This window comes from Typopeltis vanoorti, chromosome 16, assembly GCF_054136105.1.
Source record: "Typopeltis vanoorti isolate ZY-2024b chromosome 16, IOZ_Tvanoo_1.0, whole genome shotgun sequence".
NCBI classification, from domain to species: domain Eukaryota; kingdom Metazoa; phylum Arthropoda; class Arachnida; order Uropygi; family Thelyphonidae; genus Typopeltis; species Typopeltis vanoorti.
In genome coordinates, this window is record NC_143564.1 from 20,992,290 (window position 1) to 21,019,408 (window position 27,119).

Sequence of the window (27,119 nt, forward strand, 5' to 3'; positions counted from 1 at the left end):
CAAGCAGCTAATTTGAAATCTTTAGATACTTGAGTATGGTCCACAGTATGGTCCAAAGGCTTTCTGGTATTCTACAAATGCTATTTGCATTTCTATGTTGTATTCATAATGTTTTTCCATTAAGATTTTTAATGTAAAAGCTGGGTCAATGCACAATCGTAGCTTTTGAAAGTAATTTTGTTCTTTGCAAAGTTTATCTTCTACATATGATTTAAGTTTTGAAGTTAATATTCATGCATATAACTTATAACTAGTATTTAAAAGAATTATCCCTCTGTAGTTTTCACAGTTGCATTGATCCCAATTTTTATATTGAGATGATAATTGCCTTATTCCAACTTTCTGGGATTTTTTCCTTGCTATCATATATTGTTAAATAATTTTAAAAGTCATTTGATGAATAGGGGGCCTGCATATTTTATAAACTCTATATTTATTCCATCTTCTCCAGGGGATTTTCCTGATTTGCTTTGCTGCATTGCTTGTTGGATTTTTTGTATTTCTTCCACTGTATAGTTAGTAGTAAGCATTATGTCAGTTTTAGATTCATTAATGTTTTGCCATAAGTTTTGGAAGAAGTCCAGCAAGGTTTTCTCTTTGATTATTTCAAGTTTTTCTTTTACTTCCTTATTCATATTCCCTAGAATTTTGTATGTATTTAGTCCTTCACTGTAAGATCTCTTTTCAGTTTTGCTGTGAAGTTATCCCATGTTTCTCTATTCTTTTTTCAACATTTTTTTTGCTGTTGCTCTTTTGTATTTATAATTAATTTTCACTTGTGATTTTGTGTTTATCCATTGTTTATATGCTTCTTTCTTATCTTTGATTATTTCTTCAATGTTTTCATCCCAGTTTCTTATTCCCTTTCTTCTTCCTCTTCCATTTACTTCTTGTTCTGAGACATCTGTGCATTTATTAATACATTTTTTAAATTATTCCATTCTATCTCTATATCATCGTTTTTTTTATTTGCTCTAATTTTTCATTTATTCTTTGTGAATAAAGGTAGTTGATACTTTTATCATTCAAGAGTTAGATAATTATTAAGTAAATTTAATTAATATATTCAGTTTAAATGACATGTCACCAAATTTAACTTTTTCAAAAATTAAACTTTGTGAGATGACATGTTAAGTAGGAGACCAGTAATCTATCAGGGGTGCTTTCCTGAGTGGGATGGGAGATCCCACCAGATATATTTGGGCGGTCCAGATATATCAAATAAGGACCTATAGACCATAACCCCCAGAAGACTGTCAACTAGATGGGAAGTGTCTCTCCCATGATCTAATCGGATCTGGTCTCTTTCTCTGCTTCTTTTATCAGTGTTCAGTTTTGTCTCTCTTGACCAACTCTTTGTTTTTATGTTTCTGACTACGATGCTATTTGAGTATTCTAGTTTAATTTCTGGATAGGAATTATTCTTTAGCCTTGATTGGTGACATAGCTAAGAGAAGGTAATTTTGAATCAAACCTTGGGCCAACAGTCGAGTGTTCCACAACAGGCTAACTCCATGTCTAAGCAAAAAATAATATTGCTCCAAATCTCGGGGAGGAAAAAAAAAAGGAATTAAAGAAACAATAAATATTGGTAGATCTTCTTGACATTGACTTTGCAAGAAATGAACAATTCTTTATGGAACAAAGAACATACAAGATCTAAATATGAAATGCATGATAATTCAGGAAATAGAAAAATGAAACAAAATAAATTATATGGTCCTGATTGAACAATGAAGAAAGGTAAGGGTTTTGAAGTATTAGGAATATTTATGTATATGGAGTGGAGTGGATAAAAGCAGAAGGGCTAAATCTGAAGCTCCTATACTTTTAAAATGCCAGTGGAAGAGCCAAATAAAAAATTGAAAGGAAGTAAATGAAAGGTTTGTTAAAATAATTTTTGAAATTTTAATTATTTGAACAGCTTATGTCAAATATCAAGATGTCTTCCTTGATGAAAAGGAGGAGTATTTTGAAGCTTCTAAGAGAAAGAGAGAGATGATTGCATTCATTCAAGATGGATGGAAGAATTATTACAATCATTATCACTCCACCTAACTTTTAATGAATTAGGCAGAGTGATCAACATTTTGTCATGGTATGTCATAAGGAAGATCATGTTAATGACAATAGTTGCAGGTTATTTCAGGTGTATGAAAAAATGAGAAGTTTTAGATGCTAAATGACTGTTCTTCTTATTATTATTCCTTCCCTCCTCTTTTGCCTTGCAGTGTTGAGGATTTTCTATTCATTTAACTGTGGCTGTATCTCAAGGATAAGGTGGTTAGCCCTGTGTGTCCTATATCTGTAGATACATGTGTTCACGGGCTGGTTTGCCTGTTCCGGAGGACGAAAAACCAGAGTTTCCAGGTGTTGAAAAAACCCCTACCTCCATATGAGATTGGCTATCTCACCTCTAGTCAAAAGAGACCAGATAAAGGTTCCTCACTGACGGAAATCGAACCTAGATCTGTCCAACCAAAGAGCTTCATCTATAGTGACTGAGCTACAGAGGCTCTAAATGACTGTTATCACCTTTTATAATTACAAGACTGTTATAATTACAAAAACTATTAAAAATATACAGAAGCTTACATTGACCCAAACAATCCCTATATTTCTGGAAACATAAGTCTCAGAAGCAGTATCAAGAATCCTGAACAAATACAGCCTTGGACCTACCTTCTTTCCTGCCAATAAACAATTCTCTTTTTTGCATTCCAACAAGAATAGACCTTCTATACCATCTCTCCCATGAGGTTTACCAAGTTCCTTGTGATTACCATCTCTCATACTTTGAACAAACAGGACTGTTGAGAAGAGACTCATGAACATCACTGAAACATCCATGATAAGAAATTCCAAGTTTGGTCTTGCTCAGTATGGAGTTAACATGGATAATAGAAACCTCTGGTCTAGAAACTCTTACCAGATGTCATTTTAAATGTTGGTTAAATGAATTTCAACTGTATTCCTTACCCAGTTTATAATGACAGTCTTGCAGTGGGAAGGATCTCGAAAAAATGGAAATGAGACAGATCATGTCACTGCTAAAAACTGTGTATAGTATGCTAAGACAAATGCTTCCAGTTATACCCTATACTATGTAACTGTAGATATGGTTAAGGTATTGATCAGATTGGTTAGGATTTGAAGTACAAAGTGATCACCATTTAGTTTTGAGCAGATGAAAATTAAAGATCATACTGAAAAGAAAAGTGCATAAGCTTTAAAAAAAAAAAAGAATGAAAAAATAAGTAGCTTTGAGGGGTGAACTGTAGACAAATACTCAAATATTATTGAAGGAAAAATGAAAGCAATTAAAAGAAGGTAAACAAGAACCAAAGCTTGGAGACTCACTGCCAGATTCTGAAGATAACATTGATTGTGTCAGAGGTATATGGCGAGGTTGACTGCAAGGAAGAGAAAAATCAGAATTCCATACTGGGCTCTGGAAGTTAAAGAGACAAAAGGAAGAAAGTGTGTCAAAAGTTCCTAGCAATTAAGTCAGCAGGTGCTCTGAGAGAGCATAGAGTAAAATGTTAGAAAGCAGAGCACTGTCTAAAAATTAAATTATTAAATTGATATAATTGATATAAACTATTAAATTGACTAGTTAAAGAAAAGTCATGGAAAAACTTCAGTAAGAACATAGAAAATAAATATTGGGATAATGGCATAATATTCTGGAGACAATTGAGATAGCTTAGAAATGCAGAAAAGAGTACTGTAAAAGGAATCAAAGATGATAAGGTTACATGAAAACTGAAAATGAAGACATTCAAGATGTGTGGATTAATTACTTTAAAAGATTGCTAAGTGACAGCAAGGCAGTAGAAAACACTTACAGGAATGCAATCAGAAATATATATTTGTGTGTGCGTCTGTCTGTCTGTCTGTGTTCAACCAGAAATGCTCAAATATGGATATATAAAAGTTTTACATATTTCAGAAGGCCTGGTTAGATTCCAGATAATTGGAATTGAGCACTCATAGTGCCCATCTGTAAAAAGAGAAATAAAACTGAATACGAGGATTACAGAAGTATTTCCCTACTGAGTGCTCCTATTAAGATTTCTGAAAGCCTATTTGAGAAAAGGCTAAGAAGCATTGGGGAAGGTAAACTTGGAGAAGAACAAGATGGATGCCAGCTAGACAGAGGTTGTCAGAATCAGATTTTCACTTTGAGACAAGAATCTGTATTTGTTTTGTAAGTTGAAAGGTATGTAACAAGATACGAAGAGAAAAGCTGTACAATTATATTGTGTAAATTGGAAATTATAGTAAGCAATACATTTATATTTATATTTGAGTTGTAAGTTGTTCTGTTATCTATATTAGAGTTGTAAGTTAGAATTGAAGGAAGTACAGGAGATACATTATCTATATGGAATACATTATAAAGAAAAGTGGTATTTAAACCTGATATCAGAATTGCAGATGTCTAAGCGCTTTTCTTTATGCAGATGATGTTATATTTCTAAATAAATCTAGTACAAGAATCCAAGATTCCCTAATTAAATTGAATGACTGCTGTAATAAATTCAGTATGAATATCAGCAATAAAAAAGACAATGAAAATAGGCAGAAACATTGAAAACATCATCTGCAATCAAATTGTGAACCTTTAGAACAAATAAAACGTTTCATCTGTGTAGGCTGATTTGTAGTGAAGGTGGCAAATTAAATATGGAATAGCCAAAGCGACTTAGCAAAGCTGCATGGTAGGAAGTAAAGTGAATAAATTTATATGGAATTTTAGTGACATTGGTCAAAACAAGTAAAAATGCTAGTTTCTTGTGCATTATAGTAGTACACTTCTTTTGTGAGTAAAATAAAAACTAAACTAATATTAACTGGGTTTTGAAACAAGTACCACCTAACAGTATCATTAATCCAGAATATTTCAATTGGACTAACAGTGTTGCATGCACATAAACATGCACATATGATTTGTATTGATTATGATTACTAGTAATGTAATGCGTAGTATGTCCGTTCATGGGGTGTTTGATGAAAGATGACTCCTTTTAGTAGAAAGTATCATCATTTGAAGAAATATCAACAGGAAAGAAGTGGAGCTTGTTGAAAGTTCATAACTAGTTTATATACCACATGTATAATGCTAAACAGTTTATTAAATTTAATCTCTACTAGTTTTGAATGTATTGTAGTATTTTTCTTCAGGAGAAAAAAAAACAAACTAAACAGTTGTACCTTGTTTCTTTTCACATCGATTGTTTTTTTTTTCTTTTAATATTTCTGATGATGCTTTGAGTTCTCTGATGAAGAAATTGTAATCATTGTAGGCCATTTATGCACACTGCCTTAATACTTGATGATTTTTCCCTGTTGTATGCACTACTTGGCCTGATTTATGTTTTCTTTTCTTCTTTTTTTTTTTTTTTGTCTACATATTTAGTATGTTTTGATGTGTGTTGTATATCTTTCTTGTCATGACTCAGTTATTGAGTTGTGAACAGGGAGTTTTTGGTAGTCATATAAAATTTCCAGCAGTGTGTGGAGTAAAGAAAGCAAGAACTAATCTTTCTCAAAAAAAAAAAGGGGGGGCGGGATAGCATCCTGAAAAAAGTATAACCTAAAGAAATGGGCAGATTGAAAAAAAACTGGAATTTAGAGGAATGGCATCGATCCTCTTTATTCTGCTTGTTTTAATTTGCTCATTAGCATGCTAAGCACCTTATCCTTATATACCACCTAGAATGTTTTTTTCTTTTGGAGCTTCTGCTTAATGATATTACCCATCCATTTAACTCTCATCTGGTTTACCCTCATGATGCTGAGCATGTTATTTGGTACTGCCTTCCTTGAACACCTTTGGCCATTTCTCCATGCACTGTGCTGACAATCTTCACTTGGAGCTTTTTAAGCCGTTGTACTACTCTGACTGCCTCTTAAGTTGATTAAAAAAAACTGAGTTTAACATTGTCATCTTTTCCAATTCTTGCTAGAAATACCATTCTCAGATTTCTATATTTCCAGCCACTTTTAAGTTTTCGTTAGACTAAGCTCCAAAGTGCATCTCACTTGCTTGGGATTTATCTTTACCTGAAACTATGTGTGAATTTCTCTTATTAATTTCTGCCATTACAAAATCTCACACTCACAGGGTTTAATTTTTATTCTAATACTTCTGCTACTTAAACACAACACAGTTTATTACAAAATCATAAATTTCTGAACACATATATACTTCGTTTTTTGTCTTCTATGATATGTTTAGCATTTCGTGAAAATAATAGCATACTACTAGCTAATGTATACAGCATTCATAGTTAAAATTAAATCAAAATGTAGATTATTTTTACTTCAAGCAAGAAGTGATGATTCACACATATATCAGTTCGTATCTACATTTTGATTTAATTTTAACTATGAATGCCATATATTTATGGTATTGATAGTTTTCATATGTTGATATATGAGAAGATTAGAAGGAATAATTCACAGCAGACATAAATCTTAAATCCATGTACAATATGTATGACACATCTTATAAAAAATTACCATGCGCGTGCGCACACACACACACACACACACACTAAATTAATCAGCTGCATTTTTTTTTTAAACTAATGTGTTGTGCATAACTTTTATCTCAAAAACAGAATTTGAGCCTGTGCACCACTATGCTAATTAATGATAGTTCCATTAGATTTGGAAATATTAACTGAATTAAAGTCAGATTGGCAAAATTTTATTTTATTAGCTGACTACGATATTTGAAAACTTAACCAGTGGAATTCTGAGGTTAAAAAAATGAAAAAAGGTGTTGTTGATGGAGGGGAAGAGAACTATATATATCATGGTTTTGTTTGGTTGAGGATGGATGTAAGTCATGTTTCTGTGATACCATATCTGTTTAGCATGTCCCAAAGGTTTTGAGTTAAGGTTGTCTAGAAGAATAGAAATTCAGAATGCCACTATGGACTCAGGATGCTAAAGAAGAAGAAGAAAGCATATTTAAAGTTCCTGGCAAGTAAGTCAGCTTGTGCTCTTAGAGAATACAATGAAAAATGCCAGAAAGGAAAGCACTTTGTAAAACTAGCTAAACAAAAATCATGGGACGACTTTGGTAAGAACATATAATCAAATTCCTGACGTATACCCTCAGGGGTTGTACAGGAGTTTATGATGGTATTATATAAAAAGTTACATCATTACTAACTTCCTATCAACAATTTTCCTTCAGATTAGCCTATTATCTGTCAACATTCCAATATTAACGGATCTTATATTTCTGTCTTCTAAGGCACTTTTTACTGTATCAATCCACCTGCATCTTGGTCTTCCTCTGGTCCTTTTTCCTGCCATCCTGGCAAAGAACATTTGTTTAGCTAATCTTTCCTCTCCCATTCTGTTTAATTGCCCATACCATCTGAGATTAGCTGTACTGACAAATTCTTGAATGTTAATAATGTCAAGTTCTTTTCTAATATCTTCATTTTAATATGATTCTACCATTGATACCGTCGGTTCACTCTCCTAATTTTTCTCAGAACCCTCGTATCTGTGGTCTCTAGTCTTTGATTAAGTGCTTTATTTCTAACCCAGCTCTCAGATCCATAAATTAAAATTGGTTTGAACACTGTCTTGTATAGCTAGTTTAGTGTTTTGACTAATCTCTCTCTTATTCCATATAAATTTATTCAGTTGACTTCTTCCCATATCAGCTTTGCTAATTCTGCTCTAATATGCTGTAATAATCCTTAAGAGCCCAGGATTTTCATCTTGGTAAACAAGCAAAGGCTTTAATTTAAAGGTAACCAGATACATTTAGACCTAATAAAAGTGTCAAATGGTCTTTTACTGCCTTATAGAGATTTCTTGCTTCAGATTGAATTAGCATTTGACTTAATAGAATTTTTTTTTTTTCTGTTTGTATTCTTTAATTCATATCATTAAAAGACATTTCATATTATCCATTGCAAAAGTTCAATATGAATGATCACTTTTGTCATATAAGATGCTGTGGCTATTTCATGTTTTTTTTTTATTTGATCATCTTAATTAGTGTTCATACTGATGACTTGTCTCATCTCATCTCATCTTCCTTTTGCCCTCTTTTATCTTGCGGCGTAAAGGGTTTATTAATCATCGGACCTCAAACCATTCACAGGATAAGGTGGTCAGCCCTGCGCCCCGGGATGACTTGTTTATTCCTTTATCATATGCTTTTCTTTTCTTTTTTTTTTTTTTTTCAAGCTTTTGTTTTATTGTTAGCCTTTTATGTTTGTTAGGTTCACAGGCTCCATTGCATTTCCTCTTTCCACTTATAATTGCATATTAAAGTATTCATGTAATTAAAGTATTCATGTAACTAAACTGGAAAGATGGAGAAAAGTACTGGAAGAGAGAGGTATGAGACTGAACAGAATATATGTGTTGCACAGTGGGCAGTGGCCAGGAGACAGATCTGGAGCTGGAAGGAAATGTCATCAGGAAGGTGAGAGACTTTAGATACTTAGGTTCAACAGTGGAAGAAGATGGAGGAGCTGAGAAGGAAGTGGGATGCAGGATACAAGCAGGTTGGAGGAACTGGAGGGAGATGGCTGGAGTGTTATGCGATAAGAGGGTGCCGATCAATCTGAAAGGCAAAATTTATAGGACAGTAGTGAGGCCAGCTGTGACATATGCTATAGAAACTGTGGCCCTGAGGAAAAATAACATTAGCAGGATGGAAGTAGCAGAGATGAGAATGCTTAGGTGGATGTGGGGTGTGACCAGAAAGGATCATCTGAGAAATGACTATGTCAGGGGAACAGTGAAAGTTACGAACTTAGGAGCGAAAATACAGGAGGCAAGGTTGAGATAGTTTGGTCATGTGATGAGGAGGGAGGACGAATATGTGGGAAGAAGGGTCATGCAGGTGGATGTGCAAGGAAGGCGGAAGCATGGGCGGCCAAAGAAGAGATGGAGGGAGCTGGTAGAAGAGGACTTGAAGATGAAGAACTTGGATGTGTTGACAGCCCAAGACAGGAAGGTGTGGAGGAGACTCATAAGAAACAGTGACCCCACTTAAGTGGGAGAAGCTGTAGAAGAAGAAGAAGAAGAAGAAAGTATTCATGTAATAAATTTTTTTTTTAGAATGACTGTAACTTTGCTGCACCAAAGCTGAAATAATACCAAAGCATGCATCAGTACATCTGTTACTGTGGCATGCTAAATCACTATAGTACTGTTTTGGTAGAGTTGGTACCATACTGCTGTTTTAAAGAAAAAAAAAAAAAAAAAAAAAAATGAATTGTTAAAAATAATAAACTGTGCAATAGTGAAACCTAACTGTTCAAAACTGTACTGTGCAAGGTATACACATACAGTGAGTTGTATGATGTACCTCTCTCTCGTTTCTCTTTTTCAGGATTCCCTGTTCATATAATAGGTAAAAATTGCAACTATCGAGCATTGGGAATAGTCAATTTTTGGATGTTAAGTTGAATATCAGGAAGTCAAATGTCCTGTACCTCACCATATATATAATATATCTTATCTTTCTTTAACATATTAGGATTTGTGGCTCATTACTGCCAAGTAAGATGGCTTCTTATAAATCTAATTTATGCTAGTAAGATAGATAAGCTATGAAGGCATAATGTTCTCTGTCCAGTTTGGCTGTTTTATAGAAGGGAGGAAACTCAGTCTGTTCAACTGAGGTGTAATTTTCCAGTTATAACATAAAATACTCTGGTTACAGTATGTGTAGTGTGCTAGTAATAAAAGTGGACAAAGAAATGAAACTGCTTATATAATACCAGTGTGTGTGTGTTCACATGTGCATACATACGATGGTTTATTTTTGCATTAATAAACAGGATTCTAGTCTAAATCTGTCCTGTATTCAGAAAACTTCAACAAAAAAACACAAAAAATCTTAATTTTTGGTTTTAATTTACAAGCCATGTACAAACTGTTATTTAGCTTTCATTATCCTCCACATGTTTCTTCTTATTGCACTATATACATTATCCTTGCCTATGTAAACTAGCTTATTGTGGATAGTGAAAGTTAAAATTACATCTTCCACTATCCATAATAAGCTGTTTGCAGAAAACTAGTACAGAAAGGACACATAGGGAGTCCAAGTTCATGATGACACATATTTCAAGTAATAAGTCAAAGGTTTAAAAGATTTTTTTTTTTTACTAACCTACTTACTTGACTATGAACATTTCAACAGATTAAAGGTAATGAGATTAAATTTAATCAATGCTATAAATGGAATTCTGTAATAAGTTTCTGAAAGGAATGTTTTTATTCTTAAAGTGAAATGGGTGAATATGTGGTAATGAATTTTCCTGTGATCTTCATAGCAGTGGCATATATAGAGTTGTCCAAGTGGTCTGAAAATTTTCCAGAGAATGGAAATCGCAGAGAAAATAAGAACATCTGGATCTAAAGTTCTCCATAGGAAAGATCCTCATATATATCAAACTGCGCAAGTATGCCTATACAGTCAACTCTCTTTATTACTCCCTATAACATACTACTAAAAAGTCCTTACTGAAGTTCATAGGTACAGTGCTATTCTAAAAGAAATTCACTATAGTAAACACAATAACAAACTTACAATAGTGAGTTCCTGGAAGTACATGCACAGTCATTTCTTCAGCAGATGCTTAGAGACCTCAGAAATATGCTTTATTCATATTGGCAAATAAAAACTTGAATCGTTTCAGGTTAAAAATATCAAATTGTAATCTTAAATAGAATAAAGTAGTCTATCATATTATGATTATTTTATTATTATTAAGCAATAAAAGAAAGTACCATTTTTAAGTAGTTTATAAACATTTTTATATAGGTTTTTATTGAATATAAAGATCCAAGTGATGCAGATAAACAGTTTTTGCACTCCAAATTTCACCAAATTTTAGATCGCTATGAGTATACTATATGTATTCACATTGCTCTTCCAAAGATAAATAAAGGTATGTATATAAATATTAAGATGGCTTGTGTAAATTATGTTTTATGGATCATGAGAAACATTTTAAATTTCCATCATTTTTATCATCATCCCATTAATCTATTTGACTTGTAGAATAAAAAAGTAAAATTTTACTCTCTTATGACTTCAGCAGAATGGAAATTAAGCACCATATTGTGAGAAGTGCCAGCAGAAAAGAAGTGGAACTTCTTGAAAGTTAATGTCTAGTATATTTACCACCATCCTTTTTTGGTGAAAAAAGAGAAAAAGATGGAGAGATGAGATCGAAAAACAGTGTCACATGTACAAGAGTGACCTAGGAATAGGAGTGAGAGAGAGTGTGGAAGCGGTTGAGAGGGGGGAGGCCTTTGCCCTGCACGAGGACATTTAGAACATGTTTGCCACCTGAAGGATGCTTGTTGAACAATTTATTAAGTTTTATCTGTATAAGCTGTGATTACATTGACTGGATTTTGCAACAAGCAAACTTACAGTATCAGTAATACAGGATATTTGATTTGAAATGTACTAACAATTTTTACTGTTGCCAATGATTCTTTTAATGCTCTTCTAAAGAAATTATAATCAGTATAGGCCATTAGTTGATGATTTCTCAATGTAACAAGAAACACAATGATCCACCATCAGGTTCATCATCTTTCATCAAAAAAAAACTATTGTATACAGATCTTGAACGTTCTACCCAACACTGTTAGTCTGTTTCAAATATTCTGTATTTTACAAATACAATGCACTTGCCTGATGCAAGACTTAGTCACTCTCCTGAAGAAGTGTACCACACTGTATACAAAACTAGTAGAGATTTAAACTTAAAAAATTGTTTATTAAACAATCCCATGTGATAAACATACCAAGCATTAACTTTCAACATGTTCCCCATCCACAGAAATCTCAGAAAACAGTAAAAGAATTGGTGCTTTTCTAAGAAAAAAAAAAAAAATAAAAATAAGATGTTGTATTCATGTGACAGTGATCAAGAAAAGGGGCAGTAGTTGTAGCAGGCAATTTCATATAGAGTGATATAAGCAGGTACCAGAATGACAAATTGGACAGTGGCACATGTTTCTGCCTTTGGTCCCACAAAAGGTTTTGCTAAGAAGTGGAGGACTTTCAGTTTTCAGTTCTCAAGTCACTAGAGAAGACAGCTGACCTTGTTGGAAATTTAAATAGCAGAATTGGAAGTGAATACTAGACATATATTATTATCTGAGACCTCCAGGGAGTCATGGACTCATCGAGGGAGACTGTAAATTACCCAACCGAGCTATCATACCTTCCCTTAAATTAATTTACACTAGATGCACTCACTACCCCTAAGGGCAAATTATTCCACTCACTCACTGCTCTCTGGGAGAAAAACCTAGCTCTTACCCCTTTCTTGACTGAGAACAACCTTGACTTCCATGGATGCCCCGGTGTTCTCTCTCCCCACCTTCCATATAACGAAAAATTTCATCATTTGAAATGCTATAACACCCATTCAAAAGTTTATATACCTCTATCATATCACCTCTCTTTCTCCTGTTAACCAGAGTCTGTAATCCAAATACTTGCAATCTGTACTCATAATCTAAATCCCATAATCCAGATATAATCTTTGTAACTCTTCTTTACACCCTTTCCACAGCTTCTTTATCCCCTTGGAACCCGGGAGACCAAATCTGAGCACAGTAATCCAAGTGCAGTCTTATCAAAGCCTTACAAAGAGGCCAAATTACTTCCTTATCCTTACATGTCAAGGTTCGCTTCAACATAGAAATTATCCTCTGAGTTGTATTTGCAACTTTTGCTATGTGACCTTTGAACTTTAAATTCTTATCCACCAATACACCAAGATCCCTTGCCTCTTCAGTTTCTTCTAGCATAACCCCGCTAATATAATATGCTGCTGGATCTCTGATCACGCCAAAGTGCATAACTTTACACTTACTAACATTAAACTGACAGCCATTTTCGTTTGCCCAGATTTCCAGTCTATTCTAATCATTTTGTAATTGCTGAATATCAGTAGCATCCCTGATTGCCCTGCCTATCTTCGCATCATCAGCAAACAATTGCAAATCTAATGATAGACCCGGCTTGAAGTCATTAATGTATAGATTGAACAATAATGGCCCATGGACTGAACTCTGAGGTACACCACTGGTTACCTTAAATCTGGCAGATTCACACCCATTGTATACGCAACAGCCTATCGTGTGGTATCCTATCAAATGCCTTAGAAAAATCCAACATTATCATAGTGTATCCATTTCCTTTATCCAACTCGGCTGTAACATTGTTATAAAATATGTGCAAATTGCTAAAACATGGCCTTCCTTTAGTAAACCCATGCTGTTCCCTGCAGAGTATAGAATGATTTTCTTCCCATTTCTGTATGCTAGTTCTTACTAACTTCTCTAAAATCTTCATTACCATAACAGAGATACTAATAGGTCGGTAGTTAGACACATCAGTTTTTGCACCACCCTTGTGCAATGGAACTATCATACATTCCTTCCATTCCTGTGATATCTTTCCTGAGCTAAGACTCAAGTTATACAAATGTGTGAAAGGCCTAGCCAATTCAGCTGAACATTCCTTTAACAAACTGGCAGATATTCCATCTGTCCCTATTGACAAATTCTTATCCAGGTTATGCAAAAGCTCTTCAACTTCATTTTCATGAACCTCTAACTATTCATCCAACGTAGCAATAGCACTGTGCACCATACTACATACACCTGGTTGATATATCTTAGCAAAGTGAGCACTCATTAACTGAACAACCTCCTTAGCTTCCGACACTCGTGTACTATCTGCATTCAGTAAAGTTATTCTTCCACATTCATTCTTTCTTTTGCTTGCGGCATAACGATACAATTCTTTTGGATTGACTTTAGCTTGCATGGCCAATTTCTTTTCATACTCTGTTTTAGCTTTTCTCACAATACTCGTTACTTTTCTGGCCTGAGCTTTATATATTTCATAACTCCTCTCACTCTTATTCTCACAATACTCTTTCCACGTCATCTTCTTCTTGTGGATTTCTAGCTTAATAAGGCAGCACATCTTTCACACCCAGCCTATTTACTCTTTGAACACTAGGGATACATTCAGATATCGCCTCATTCAAGCACTTTTTCAAAGATTCCCATACATTGCTGACATTTTTTCCATTCGGTAACTGATACCCTGGGACCAGAGATAGTATTCTTCTAAGTCGATCATAATTTCCAGATTTGTAGTTCAGCATGTAGCCTGTTTTAATCGGAGCTTCAATACAAGTAGATACTTCCCAAGAAAGAACAGCATGATCATTGTCATCAATTGGTGGTAAAATAGTTATATTCTTGACAGATATCCCTTCTGTCACTATGAGCAAATCCAACACTCTTTGACCTTGAGTTCCTTCTTTCACATGCTGCTTGAGAAAGTTATCCTGCAACAATTCAGTAAATTCCTGTTCTTTCTGATCATGAGATTTCTCTTCTACCCAATCAATGTTTGGAAAATTAAAGTCACCCATAATGATCATTTGCTTGGTACCCATAAGGCTAAATTAGCGATGCATTTCTTCGTCCCCTACAACTGAGCTACCAGGTCTGTAGCAACACCCCACCATATATTTCATTCTGTTAACCTCCACTTCACACCAAATAGACTCAAACTCATCGCTAGATGGGACATTGTTACCACATTGTTTTCTTGTATTTCCACCCTAACTGGACTTAAGTCATCTGATATCATTAGTAGCACTCCTCCTTCTCCTCTCCTGTCTCTTCTGTCATTCCTAAAAATAGCATATCTGTTACACTCAATCCCACTTACCATATCTGATAGCCACGTTTTACTAATACCAACAATCGTATTCAATAAAGCAACAAACTCAATCCCTTTGTTTCTAATGCTCCTGGCATTTGTGTATAGACATAATAAATTACGACCTAGCCTATTCTTATAATTTGATATGCAATGTATTTGGTCTTGTTCTAGAATTTTCTCTTTTTCCTCCCCAGACATACTTAAAAGGTCCGAACCCAAAGCATATTTTTCCACTCCTACGCCACATACATAACCATGTTCTAAGGCATTTATATCTTTATCACGTTTGTATACCATAGCTGAACTTTCGCACACATTTTTCCCATTCCTCCCTTGATGATCTAATTTCCCTGACTCTCTGCGTTAAGTCTCATACCAAGAAGTAATTTCTCCAGGTTTCTAATTCCAAATGAATTCAAGTGCAGGCCATCATTCTTATACAAATCTTTTCTGCCATCAAACACACCCCACATATCCAAAAACTCACATCCATATCTTCTACATAGCCTGCGCTTGAAATCATATGCTATCATTGCCCTCCTCCTTAACTCAGTACTATCATATCTAGGTAATAATCCTACAATTTTTACTCTCTCATATTTCTTTATCGCTTCTTCCAACAGACCTTTCATATCTTCTCTCATACCATGTTTGTCACCACTTAAATTATTAATACCCACCAGCACTACCATTTCTTTTACATCTCTTTTTTTGTTTTCAATTACGTTTGTCATATTTTGAATTTTCGCTCCCAGGAAACTAGAAGTGGACTCCCTCGGCAAGCACAAATTTTAAATTTGAGTCACCCTACCATATATATATTACCTCTTTTTTCTTAGATATTAATTGACTTACCTTGTTGTTATTAATAATTTGATTACCAAGTTCAGTATTTTCCTGCCTGTTCTTGTTTTCTCATCCTTTTTCTTATCCTGTCAAAGTTTAAACAAACATTTTTCCACCTTTTCCAATTCCCTGGTGGATTTCCTAATAATTTCTTTTAACCAAGCTATTTCTAATGTCAGCGTATCCTCAGATAAAATATTATCATCACTGCAGCAGTATTTTTGTTCAGGACAAATGCTCTCCTCAGTAGCAACTTTAGCTTTAGTCACTGTCTTGTTACAACGAGATTTTGGCGTCATTTATAAGAGTAGAAAAAACTAATAATTTTTCTGAAATTATGTTATAAAACACTTTAGTACAATAACTACACTAATAAAACTACAATAATATACTAAAATACACAATTAAATATAAGAAAACACTTAATAAATCAACAAAAATCACAAATCTGACAGTACGTCTTTTCACCTGCTAGCCTCGTGACCGATATCACCATATGTCAACAGTCACCCCTATGGGCAAGGTGCATCATGCCGTATAACGAGTCAAGGGTTTGTAGCTGGTATATATTGAAGGAATATGATGTTCCCAAGTTAGTGCAGCTGTGTCCAGGTGAAATGGCTGCAAGATGGGAAATGATGGAGTTTGAAAGACATTGTGATATGTCATGATGCCATGTTGAAGGCCTATCTTTTTGGTGAATTGTTGACAAATTGGGCTATCCCAGGTCAACAATCAGTGAATACCATACTGAAATGGAAGTGCAAGGAGTCAACTACATTGGGCAACCCACCACACTCTCACTGAATATGAACGTAGCACTAAAAGTATAATATGTAAAAACCACCATTCTTCGGCTGACATGTTGAATGTGAAGTTACGGACATCAACTGGAACATGAATCTGTACAAAAACATTCAGAACTGATGTTCACAACATGGATTTCCATGCTAGGACTACAATATGCAAGATCACATTACCCAAACCAAAATGCAGCATCGTCTTCAGTGATACAAAGATCATGTACAGTGAGATGTGGAGGCTCTTCAAGCTTCCACATCCCACTGTACATGTTCTGTGTTATGGAGTGACTAATCATGCTACACTCTCTACTGAGTAGTTAGATAGATGTGGCAGATATATGGTGAATGTCTCTTACCAGAGTGCGTAATCCCAATTATAAAATTCAGAGGTGGCGGTGTGATAGTATTGTCCTCTTTGGACAGTGCAATGCTTCCTACTTTGTGGTGTTTCTACGGAACTGACCATTGTTTCTTTCAGCAAGACAGTGCACTGTGTCATAAGGCTGCTGCTGCTATAACTGCACAATTTGTGGACATGAACGTCACAACACTTGATTGACCTCCACAGAGCCTTGATCTTAACCCTACTGAAAATCTGTGGAATGAACTGGAACATTGGGTGAGGTCAAGGAATGTAGACCTCACAACAGTCGAGGATTGCTCGCTATCATATGCTTTCAGAAAGTATGCCCCATAAGTATATAGGATTGCTGCAGGTATTGCAGCGAAAGGAGATCATAAATCTTATTATGGTGGGCACCATGGCTGTATATGAAGCTCGCACTCATTCCACATTCGTGGAATGAGTGTGAACTTCATATACTAAAAGACAGAAGAAAATTCTCCACAGTTAAATTCACTAACAGAATCAGGAGCCACCAACAGGATCACATCTCACTCAGGACTTTCGATGCCTGAACAAGAAAATCTAGACTAAAGAGATCATCTACACCCTCTGTCCAAAAAGAAACCGAACTTTTGATAGAAAATTATAATTATTAGAAATTAGAAATTATAATTATTCAAATCATATATTTTAATCAATATACTCTCCCTCAGCTTCGATACAGCGTTTGGCATGGTCAATGAGTTTTTTTATATCGGTTTTTGGGATACTGTTGAGGGTCGTGGTTACTGCCGCTTGAACATTTTCAGTGGTGTCGTATCACTTTCCTTTCATCGGCAAATGAAGTCGAGGGAAGAGAAAGAAGTCACAGAGTGCTAAATGAGGTGAATATGGCAAGTGATCCAACACACAAACTTGGTTTTTGATTAAAAACTGTCTCACAATGTTCAAACGATGAGATGGTGCATTATTGTTAAAAAGTGACCAGCTGCCTGCATCACCATATTCATGCTGTACGTGACAAATTTTCGCTATCAATCGCTTCAAAACTTTGAGATAAAGCACACCATTGATCATTTGACCAGGCGGAATGAATTCTTTGTGGATAATGCCCTTGGAATCGTAGAAACAAGTCAGCATTGTCTTTACTTTTGACTTCTCCAAGCGACTTTTTTTCGGTTGCCCCTGTACTGGTGGGCTCCACTTTGGCGCTTTGTTTCGGGCTCATACTCAAAACGGCATGTTTTGTCACCAGTAACGATCATTTCAAGGAAGTTTGAGTCCTTACAAGCGGTTTTAATGAGGTCCTTGCAGTGTTCAATTCGATACATTTTTTGGTCGTCGGTCAACTTGTGGGGAACAAATCGCAAATTCAGTTTAACAAGGCCCAAACTATTGATCAAAATGTTGTGCACAGTTGATTTTGGAATCAACAATTTATCTTCAATCAATCTCATGGATGATTTCAGGTTTTCTTTGATGAAATTGCTCACTTTTTGGATGTTAACTTTGCTCAGTCCAGTTTTTGGACGGCCCGACTTTTCGTCATCCTCAAGTGTCTCATGACCACTTTGAAATCACTTAAACCACTCGTAAACTTGAGTATGGAATAAGCATTAATCACTGTACGCTTTTTGAAGCATTTGATGCGTTTTGGTAAAACTTTTACCAAGTTTAACACAAAAATCAATCACAGCTCTCTGTTTGAAACTCATTTTCCGCCCGTTCGTCAAAACACACTGGCACTCTAACTCTAATGAAACAAATGTCATAAACAATTGACACAACACTAATTAAGGTTGCTGCTTTGGACAACAAAAAGATACAACAGATGGCAGCACTAGTTTCTTCTATTTTCGAAAAGTTCGGTTTCTTTTTGGACAGAGGGTGTATGTTACGGTATAATCATGAAAGTAGAAAACAGATTGACTTGGAGCACCTATCCATTGAAATAAGCAAAGAGCCATTCTTTTCTATTATTCTACCAAATAACACAATGATAAACTCAAATCTCCTTGAACCTTGTTCAAAAAAGGATTCACAGCAAGAAAATAAAAGAAAAGGACTTGACACTATACATCACTTAAACAATCCAAACACAACTACACCAGGCGTGGCCAACTTCATTCTATTCGAGGGCCAATATATGATGAGTGGTAGCTTCACAGGCCGCACACTTTTAGACAGAACTTAAATAAAAATAAACTCTGCATTATTTCAAGGCAATAGTTATATGTATTGAATTACTATATTTGTTAAATCATTTTACTACTGGGAGAACAATATAAAATACTTGATTGATTTAAATATAAGTTGTGAAATTAAATTTAATTACATATTTCTGGTTTTTTTACATGTAACACAACTTAATAAGAACACTGTGAGAGTTCATGTGCGGCAACAAGTTCATCAAAGTCAATTTTCAGCAATGATGACGATATTCGTAACAAATCCTGAAGGTGGTCATCAGTCAGTCAGCTTCTTTGTGATGATTGTTGACGAATTGTTTCCGTCATCAGAAATAATGAATATAACTAGTATATCAATCAGAAAATCTGCAGTCGAAACTAATAGCTAAATTGATAATACATATAATTGAATATAGTTTTTATCCTGCTGTGGGCTGCTTGCCTGCTGTTGGCTACCTATGGCCTACACTGATGGATCATCTGATGAAGCACTCAACCAAGGAGGGAGGTTCAGGGGTTTTTCTAAAACTACCTGGAGGTGAGGAAATGCAAATCAAAACCACAGCTGGCAAAATAGCTTCAAATTTCACTTGTGAATTAACAGCCATACAAACAGTTCTCAAATTCTGTCTGTCAAATCCAGTAATAAACATTACAGAAGGAATAACCATTTTCAGTGACTCAAAATCTGCACTTGAGGCATTAAAAAAATGGAAAAACAAATCTCACACAGGAAATTTATGAACTACTAACTACCTTAAATTTGAAAAATAAGAACTGCACACTGCAATGGATACCAGCCCATGTAAATATTGAAGACAATGAAAGAGCAGACAGACTAGCCAAAGAAGCAAGATACTTTCCTCAAAAATTATACCCACTGTCACTAACTGATGCTAACACTGTCACCAAAATAAGATTGGTAAAACAAACTATCAAGAAGAAGAATGAAATCAGTGAAATTAATGAAAATAGAGAAATAACCACAGTCATCACCAGACTAAAAATGGAACATTTTAAAGGCATGAAAATTCAGCCAGATGGTAGTAGGAGCTATGAAACATGCAAAAACTGTCCAGGAGTTGAATTAACACCTGTCCATATTTATTCTTGTCCAGCAATTGCTGCTACAGAAAATTGACAACCCTAGAGAAAAGCTTTGCTCCATCAAAGTTCAGCAGATTGCCAAAGCAATTCTACAGATCCACGGTCATATCTAGAAGCTCTTCAATGGACTCGACAACAACCACCATGTCTGTTTGTTTTTCACACTATAGTGTCTGTTCACTTCTTTCCAAGCAGTGTAGAATACTATATTCTATATAGTATTCTATATGGAATAGAATATAGAATACTAGCCATCTCTTTAGTTGTTGATAGTGGTATCATCAGACTAGTACAGAATACAACAGTATACAAGGAATTTGAAATTAGGTAGCAACTGCCACTTAGTTTTGAGCAGGATAAAAATGAAATATCATATCAAAAAGAAAATGTGTACAACAGGTTAAAAAAGAATCAGTTGAGCATTTTTCACAAGTGAATACTAGACTTGAATATAGATGTATTATTGGAAAAATATTGAAAGGTTTGAAAATAAAATATATTTTGTTTGCAAGAATTCTTTAAATCTGAAATTCATGGCTGACTGAAGAGGTTAAATGGGCAGTTCAAAAAAAGAAGAAATCATATTAAGAGTTCTAGGCAAGGAAGTCAGCAAGTGTCTAAGAGAATACAGAGAAAAAAACGTAAGAAAGCTATGTGTAAAAATAGCTAAACAAAAGTCATGTGAAGAGACTTTTATATTAGCAAAATGTTCTGGTTACCGAATAGTTTTGAAATGGAAGAAAGCAGATTTGAAAACAAATCAGATAATAAAAGCTTCCTTAATGCAATTGGAAAATGCCCAAGTTCAATTCTCATTGTGATGAGAGGAATCTTTATATGGGTTTTTTCCCAATTGAAGGTGAGTTAGCCGATCTCATACAGAGGTAGCAGAGTTTTTTCTTCCTGAAACTCAGGTTTTTCATCCTGCATGCAGACAAATCGGCCTTGAGAACGTATGCAATTTACAGACAAAAATACTAGTGGTGGTGGGCAGTAGATGGCATTAGTGTAGGAAATGATGGTAGTGGTGATTTTCTGTATCTGGTGGATTTAAGTGGTGGAGTTGTAGAGTAGGTGCCCTCCCTTGATGAGTCTTTAAACTTTTTGGAGGTGTCACATAATAATAATAATCTTCTTCTTCTTCTACAGCTTCTCCCACTTAAGTGGGGTCACTGTTTGCTATGAGTCTCCTCCACACCTTCCTGTCTTGGGCACACATAATAATAATAATAATATGATAAAAACTGAAATTATTCTGAATGTCTGGAGTAATTACTTTGAAAGATTGTTCAGTGTGAGTGACAGAACAGTAGTAGAAACTATTCAATAGGAATTCTAACAATAGTATATGGCAATACCCGAGGTAGTAAAAACTTGATATGTGGAAAGGCAGCTGGAGTAAATATTTTTCAACCAGAAATTCGGCAATTGGCCAAGTGTTTAGCATATCCACTTTCCAACCAACAGGCAGTAAGTTCAAATCCTGCTATCGGCATATATGTTTTTTTGATTATCTTTAGGTGGGAGATAAATTTCATCCTTTGGTGCAATACCACACAACCACAACCACCACCACTCTGCTAAAGTAACTCAAAAAAAAAAAAAAAAAAAAATTCCATGTCTGACAGTATTTCTGGATTATCTGGAAAATGTATAAAATCATACAAAAATATAATATAAAATATAAAAACCTTAACCCACCCTCAGTGTGGAAATCACATAAATCGATGCTCAAATATGAAGGTATGAAAGTTTTACAGTGATTGCACAGATGATTCAGACATTCAGATGATTAGAGTAGAATGGTCATAGCCATGCCATCTATAAAAAGGAAAAATAAATAATAAGAGAATTACCAAGGATTTTCTCGACTAAGCATTCCAGGTAAGATTTATGCAAGCATATTTAAGAGCCCAAGAAAAATTGTAGAAAAGAAACTTGTTGAAGAAGCTGCTACTTCTGGCTAAATAAGTATTGATAGGATCTCAGAAATTATGGATTTGTATTTATGTTCTTAAGGAGGGGGTGGGGGGTTAAAGGCATACCACTAGGTGTCAAGAGAAAAAAATCAATCAGAGCACCAGTTATATGAAGTGTTTGGGATAAAAAGCAGTATATAGTCTATATTTGAGTGGTAAATCAGTAGCTAAAAAGTGGAGGTACAAGAATTGGGCTTCCAATAAAATGTGATATATGATAATTGTGCATGCCATCACATTGTGAAGGAAGGAAAATTGCATTAAACCTGCAATCAAAACTGAAGATCTTCAACTCAGCTCTTTACTTTATGCAGGTGATGTTATATCCTAAATAAATCAGGATAAATCTTCAGGGCTCTTTAAGCAAGTGAAATAGTTTCTATAATAAATTTGTTAAGAAAATCAGCAATAAAAAATGAAAAAGATAGGTAGGAACATGAAAAACATCATTCTTCATTCTCAGTTGAGAATTCAGAGAATAAGTAAAATTCATCACACACACACACATTTAAGCACAATTCTTGAAGATGGCAATTTGAATATGAAAAAAGGTAACAGAATAATGAAAGCTGGTATTGTGGGGAGTCAATTTATTAAACTATCTGTGAACATAAACTGACTTAAAATGGATTTTATCTTATGGATTTGAGCATGATTAGAAATTGAAAAGGTCAAAGATTAGTCCACTGTTCAAAGAATTCTGATAAAAATTGGTAGGGTCATATGAAGATATAGAACACAACTTGACATTGTTAGCATTCAAAACTTGTCACCAGAGATGAATGATGGTACACAGAATGCAAGAATAAAAGTTAGCAAAACAGGTGTTTGATAACATAATGGTGAGTAGAAGACCTAGAGGAAGACCAAGATCTAGGTGAGTTGAATTTCTTAGAAAACTGAAATATAAGAGTTTACGGTGCTATAGTCATGACAAATAACATTAATTTGGTGGAAATTTATTTGTAGGCAGCTAGTAATAATCTAAATTTAATCATTTAGTACTATCATAGTATTGTCCTGTAGATCTCTGCCCTACCTTTGAGGGATCATATCAAGGTGATAATGTGAAATAACCGTCATTACACCTGAAGAAGTAAGCACCAGTTCATTTGTATTCTCTTGCCAGATGAAATTTGTGTCTGAATTCTTAGCAATGGGATAGGGAGGGACATTGTTTATGCTGTCTAATACAAAAATGGGTATTTTTCATGTGACTAAAAATTAAATGTCAAATTTAAAAAAAAAAAAAAAGGTCATTTTGTAATTGCATTCCTGTATACGGAGAGAAAATTTTGTGATTTTGATATTACATTCACCCACTTGAAATTATTATTATTATTCACGCCTGCATGGAATCAAAAGACTCATCATGGGAGGTCTTTTCTAAGAAACACAAGTCTATCAAGATTCATCAAGGGAGGTCCCTCCTAGGAAACACAAGAGTCTATCATACCACTCCTTAAATGCATTGACCGTTCTCACTCTCACCACTCCATCAGGCAATGCATTCCATGGTTCAACCACCCTCCATGTAAAGAAATCACTCCTCACCCTTTTTCTCACAGTTTCCTTTCGTAACTTCCAGGGATGGCCCCTTGTCATGACTCCTTCCCGCTGTTCAACCAAGCGAAAGAACTCCCCAGTGTCAACCCTGTAACCACCTCTCAACAGTTTAAAAGTTTCAATCATATCACCCCTCCTTCTTCTATCCACCAAACTCTGCAGTCCACACTCCCTCAACCGATCCTCATTACTAACATTGTACACCATCTTTGTTATCCACCTTTGTACCCTTTCCACAGTTAATTTATCCCCTTCAAATCCTGGGGACCAAATCTGAGAACAATAGTCTAAGTGTGGTCTGATCAAAGTCTTATACAATGGAATGATAACCATTTTATCTCTGCAGGTCAGTGTCCTTCTCATTATTGCAGCAATCCTCTGCGTTACCTTCACTACCTTTGCAATATGGCCCCTAAATTTCAGGTTTCTATCAATCATCAAACCCAGATCTCTTGTCTCGCCTACTTCCTTCAGTTTAACTCCTCCCATAGAGTATGCAGCCTCTTATTGATGTGTCCCAAACCTCAAGACCTTACATTTTGCTGTATTAAACTGACACCCCCATTCATTTTCCCATCTATCTAGCTTATTCAAATCCTCTTGTGGGGCTACCACATCTGCACTATTACTAATAAACCTTCCCAGCTTCAAATCATCCGCAAACAACCGAATATCCCCTTGCAATCTACAGACAATGTCATTGATATAAAGGTTAAACAATATAGATCCCAGTACTGAGCCCTGTGGAAACCCCATTTGTAACCTTCTGCCTCTTTGATATTGCTCTGCCATACACAACTCTCTGACAACTATCGGACAGCCAATCCTGAATCCAGTTGACCAATCTGACATTCAGACCTATGTGCTGCAACTTGAATATCAGCTTATCATGTGGCACCCTGTCAAATGCCTTTGCTATGTCTAGGAAAATGGCAGTGTATGCCTTTCGAAACCTCATCTAATGCTCTTGTAACTTTATCATAAAAGGCTAGCATATTGCTAAAACAAGAGCACCCCTTCACAAATCCATGTTAACTCTCACTGATAACTTACCCTCATCTGCCCAATGCTGTATATGGTCCCTCACTACTTTCTCCAAGATCTTACTAACTACTGATAATACACAAACTGCCCTATAATCAGACACTTCCAGTCTGCTACTGCCCTTATGCAATGGCACTATCTTACCTTCCTTCCATTCCATGGGCACCTTTCCTGCAGCCAGACTTTCACTGAAAAGCCAGGTCAAGGGAACTGTCAGTTCCTTTGCACATTCTCTCAAAACTCATGGTGAAATACCATCCAGTCCCACAGCTTTACTAACATCCGGAGTACTCAGTATGTGGAACACACTCTCCTCCTGCACCTCTAAACCTCGAACCTGCCCTATCCCTCTACTATTCAAATTGACTGCTCCAGGATGAAATACTCCAATAAAGTGTTCATTGAACAATTCCACTATGTTCTCTGCATCAGTCACTCTATTCCCATTTTTATCCCACAATGTCATTCTTTCACAGTCATTTCTCCTCACCCAGTTCTCTTTTACTGGGATTGAATATCGCAGACAGTGTCGGCAAAGATTGGTCGATTGGTAGAGCCTCTGCTACTAATGGCTCAGTTAAGTAAGTTTGAGCGTAGTTAGTAGTTGGAAGGGGACCAATCGTTCGATGCTGTTGGCACACTCTCCCTCGATCAGTCTTTGGACTCCTTAGAGGTGTCAAAAAATAATAATGATGATAGCTTAAAAATTCCCTAGGATTTTCCATGGATCTAAGCGTCAATCTTTTCTCATATTCCAGTTTCGCCTTCCTTACCAGACTAGTCACTCTTCTGGCCTGTGGCTTATATTCTTCATGCATCTTCTCTTCACCTGTCTCCTTATATATCTTCCATAGCCTCTTTTTCGCATGTAGCTCCTGTTTAATATTGTTTTTCATCCACTTTACTCCAAATTGTGTCCTCTTCTTCACTCGTGGAATACAGCTTACCATTGCTGCTAACAAATATTCCTTCACAATTTCCCAAGCACTAATGATATCCCGGCCTTCCAATTCCTCCCTCCACAAATTTTCCCCAAGTTAACGTCTAAGACTATTATAATCACCTGCTTTATAATTCCACATACATTCCCGTCTCTTTGATACTCCTGCATGTCTATTCATTTTCCAAGTCAAAACCACATGGTCACTCTCTCCAACTGGTGGGAGAGATGCCATCTCAGTTATTGTCAGCTCTTCTGATGCTATAACCAAATCCAAAACTCTTGAACCTCTTGTTCCCTCTGTTAATGTTGCCTAAGACATTTGTCCCTCAAGAATTCTAGAAATTCCATTCCCTTATTGCTATATGCATCTTCCTTTCCTCAATCTATACTTCTGTAGTTAAAATCTCCCATAACAATAATGACTCAACAAATTTTAAAAATAATCCTAAATACCAAATTTCATTAAATTCTATCAAGCCAAAATAATTATTTTCATCATTTTAAAATTGTTTTATCAATGAAAATGGAATTATAAGAAAATTCATCAATCAGTCTTGAACTTTTGACATTTAAAAAACAACAATTACGTCCCTGAAGCATAATATTCCCCTCCCCAATCCTGCATGGGGAGGGGAATATATATGAACAGGAATACAAGAGAAACCGGGGGGGTGGGGGGAAACAATTGGAATGTCAGTTTAATGCAACTAAATGTAAGGTTTTGAAATTTGGGGTCCACATATGGAATGCCTCATATTCACTTTGTGAAGTGATGCTGGAAGAAGCAAGAATCTTGGGGTGATTATAAATAGAAATTTAAAGTTCAGCAGATATATTGGAAATGTTGTGAAGACATCTCATAGAGCTGCTGCAATATTGAGGAGGACACTGACTATGAGAAATAAAAGGGTGGTAGTCCCAATGTATAAAGCTTTGATCAGGCCACATCCATATTTATATGTTCCGATCTGTTCATTGCAATTTAAAGGAGATGAAGGGACCTTGGAGAAGGTACAGAGATGGATAACAGGAATGATATCAGGACTATACAATGTTGATTATGAGGATAGACTAGCATTCAGACTACAGAGTTTGGTTGATAGAAGACGAAGGGGTGATATGATTGAGACATTGAAGCTGTTGAAAGGGTTATTATAAGATTAACACTAAGGAGACTTTTCATGTAGTAGAAAGAGGGAGAAAACAAGGATAAGAGGACATACAGAGGCCATAAGAGAAGTTACAAAAGGAATTAGTGAGGAAAAGGGTAAGAAGTAAGTATTTTTGCATGGAGAGTAGTAGTAGTAGGAGGCATTGAACGCATTGCCTGAGAGGATGGTTAACATAGAGACTGTTGATGATGCTCTTTGTGTTTGCTAGTATTGATGTGATGATCAGTCACATCAATGTGATGATCCTTGTGTCTCCATGGAGGTTGGGAAAATAATAAGAAGAATAAATATCAATCATTGATGTCTCAATTCATTATTTATCTGTATTGCTATTCCAGAAATGTATAGACA

At 35.4% G+C, this 27,119-nt stretch overlaps 1 protein-coding gene across 1 annotated transcript in view; it reads left to right on the forward strand.

Annotated features, from left to right (window-relative positions):
• Positions 1 to 27,119, forward strand: part of Usp47 (ubiquitin specific protease 47) — a 572,957-nt gene that overhangs the window by 392,333 nt on the left and 153,505 nt on the right. The window contains exon 23 of the mRNA XM_090406134.1: positions 10,823 to 10,949. Within this exon, the coding sequence (XP_090262260.1) occupies positions 10,823 to 10,949 (127 nt within the window). The remainder of the gene's footprint in view (positions 1 to 10,822; positions 10,950 to 27,119) is intronic.